Genomic DNA, 3,072 nt, shown 5'->3' on the forward strand with positions numbered 1-3,072 from the left:
GAGAGATAAATATTCTTAAAATCACTATATTTTACATTTTATGCCAAACTTACACCAAATTAGCCAAATTAAGAACAGGTTGATTTGGTTTCATTCATCGAGTAACACACTTATGCAATATGATACATGATATCTTATTATATTCGTACGACAAAATTATGCAACTACTTATATAATATTTCTTTCATTTTTTTTATCTATCTATCACATCATTTGTTATAAAACAGATTTATATGTTATATAAATATAAATTTTCATATCTTATTACAACATGTTATGTGACATAGAGAGGGTTTATTAATTTAAGGTTTACACAAGTCTTAGTTGCTCAAGTGATGACTGCACATCGATCTCATCGCCCCCACTTGCCTCCAAGGATTCCTTATAGGTGAGTCCACGATATTTTTGTGGGTGCTCTTCATCAATGAACTCTGTGCCTGGGCTGATGAATTTGTCCAACGCAGGTCCATGAAGGGTGACCACAGATATCCTCTGAACCTTATTGTTGTCGACAATAACTCGATGGATATGACTCTTATACTTTCCATTGGTTAAGATCTAAGGTAAGATTAAACAAATGTTAATTATTGAGGATGGTGGAAATTTGTTCAAATAGGGAAAAAAAAAAAAAAAGCCTACTTAATCAAGGCACAAGAATTAAATTAAAGAATAAAATTTAAGCGTTAGAGTCAAGATCAGAATTTTATTTGAATAATGTGTTAACCTTTGTTATTATGTATATTATTAATATAAAAGTTAAATTTTAATTAAAAAACCAAAAATATTATTGATAGTTTACCTAAGTTTTGTGTCAGACTAAATTAAAGAAAAGTACCTCAAGATGATCGCCAAGCTGGATGAGTATGGCATGATGGGGAATATAAACATTAATCCACTTTCCTTGATGGGATAGGATCTGGAGACCACCATTTACATCTTGCGTGAGTGTAACTACAAAGCCAGGGTCAGTGTGTTCAGGGATACCAATGGACCCTTTGGATCTAGAATTGGGTGGGTAAAGGTTCATAGCCATCACATCAAATCCTGACTTTAGGTTGAATGCCTTCTCGATGTAGTTTTCTTCAAATCCTAAGGTTTTGGACACTGCCCTTGCTAGTCCCACTACTATCATTCTCATTGCTTTGTGATATTCTTCTAAAATTTTGCTGATGCTAGAAATAACCCAAAACAAAGTGACATCAAAGGAAACGCCTCAATAAAGATTATATAATATATTCAAATTTATAATAAATATGAACGCAAAATAAATATTCGTCTGTACCTATGTGATGGGCTAGCAGGAGCATGATATTGGGGATGTGCAATAACCTTCAGATATTCTCTATTTTCCCCAGTATAAGAGTTTAGGTCCCATCGGATTTTATCCGATGGGGCATTTTTGCGGTAGACCCTTCTTTCATCTATTGTTGTTGGATCAAAATAATCAGAAAATCCTTTCAAAACATTGTCCAACACTTTATCTGGGATGGTATGGTTCACCAGCTGCATTGATACAAAGCAATGATTACTACATATATGTTGAAATGTGCTTGTTTACAGTTTATAACATTTGAAGCAGAATAATTTTAATTAGAGAGAAGCCAGTCATGCATGGCATATACATGGTATAAGTATATTAGCACACAAGAGCTCATGAGAATTTACATAGAAGAAGCCATATTCGTGGCATGCGTGGCTGAGTTTTTCAAGGGCTAGGAATTGCTGATCAGGGTCATCAGAGAAAAGAATAGAGTAATCAACCGTGGGTATTTCATCATCAAAAGCTGAATATGTATCAGCATGCTGATCACCTGCCACGGCTAGCTGCTGTGAGGAAAAATTATGGTAAAGTGGGGCAACATTAAACTTACTAGGTTCGACGGAAGAGTGTAGTCGGGTTACAAATGATGTTATTTTAGCCATGACAAAGAATGATAAGAGAGCAAGAGAAAGCTTGGCTATTACCCACAACTAATATATTTTGTGAAAATGCATGAACTTGTGCTGCTATTTATAGGCGTGGATGTGAAGACTACCGAGAGCTTTGTTCATTATTATATGGCCATCTTACACAACTGGACAATTTTGTATTATTTCTTTCCTTAAAAAGAAAAAATATTTCTACAGGTATTATGGCCCAACTTGTCAGTCCATGCATGTTATAGCACTTTCTTAAATATTTCTCGTATGTCATGATTGGGAATTCACATATAGTTCGTTAAAAGAGGACAAACTATGGTTAGGTGTAAATGAAATCGAAACGAAACTACGATGCATCATTTGGGCGTTTACGTCATTGAGTTAGAGTCATAGAGGTAGTTAAGTAAGAATAAATTAACAGTGCATTATTAAAAAACAAAAGCAATTAATAATTATGTTATCGTGCTGATAAATTATGCATGTTTTTAACATTAGTAATTGAAGGTACAAACTTATTTCCTCGTTGCTCTCCATCAGTTTTGGGTCCGCCACTCATTTTAACGTAAAGGTTCCTTTTGTATTTGGCCAACAACTGGAATTTCTCAAAAGAAGTTTGATGGGGGGAAATTGAAATCTTTCTAAATCTCCAAGGCGACGACTGAATTCTGCACTTGTTTTGTATTTATTTGCGGTTATCAGACCATAATCATATTAACGCTTTTTATCAGGCTGCAGCCATGTAGTATATGATAACTCTAGCTGCAAGGGTTTTGTTATGCAGCAAGTTAGGGGCAGAGGTAACACCTACTGAACGTCTCGTTGTTTATTAAAGGGATGAAATGTTGTTTATGAAAAGGATATTAATAGGTGACTAGCATATTCTCTGCATACGTACATTTGAGTTGGTTCAGTTTAGGTTGTTAGATATTAAAAAATATTTTTTGATGGTGGTTAGCAATCTATTAAAGTATAAGTAAGATAATTATAAGTTTAAAATGGTTAAAGCATGTTAGAGAAATAGACTGACTTCATTTGCTCTCTAATTTTGAATTGACGTTTCACTCAAATTTTTAAAGGGACGTGGGTGCAAAAGAAGATTTTCTGCACCAATTTTATACATTGCTTGATAAATAATCAATTTGTTAAAATAAG

General features: G+C 34.0%; 1 protein-coding gene across 1 annotated transcript; it reads right to left on the reverse strand.

Annotated features, from left to right (window-relative positions):
* Window positions 1-309: 309 nt before the first annotated feature.
* On the reverse strand, window positions 310-1,923 carry LOC113874260 (flavanone 3-dioxygenase 3-like). Its single transcript, XM_027512498.1, has 4 exons — window positions 1,666-1,923; window positions 1,283-1,503; window positions 836-1,172; window positions 310-558 (listed from the first exon to the last, which is right to left on the reverse strand). Exons 1-4 carry the CDS (start codon window positions 1,921-1,923, stop codon window positions 310-312), a joined length of 1,065 nt encoding a protein of 354 aa, XP_027368299.1.
* Window positions 1,924-3,072: the final 1,149 nt, after the last annotated feature.

Source organism: Abrus precatorius, unplaced genomic scaffold (assembly GCF_003935025.1).
Source record: "Abrus precatorius isolate BTA unplaced genomic scaffold, Abrus_2018 Scaffold8, whole genome shotgun sequence".
NCBI lineage: Eukaryota > Viridiplantae > Streptophyta > Magnoliopsida > Fabales > Fabaceae > Abrus > Abrus precatorius.

Bases quoted from the DNA above. Each gene is read 5' to 3' on its own strand.
- LOC113874260 (XM_027512498.1), bottom strand. From the start codon at position 1,923: ATGGCTAAAATAACATCATTTGTAACCCGACTACACTCTTCCGTCGAA. The intron at 1,504-1,665 runs GTAAATTCTCAT...GTATCAATGCAG, and splicing joins ACGAATATGGCTTCTTCTAT to CTGGTGAACCATACCATCCC. The intron at 1,173-1,282 runs GTACAGACGAAT...GGTTATTTCTAG, and splicing joins CCTGCTAGCCCATCACATAG to CATCAGCAAAATTTTAGAAG.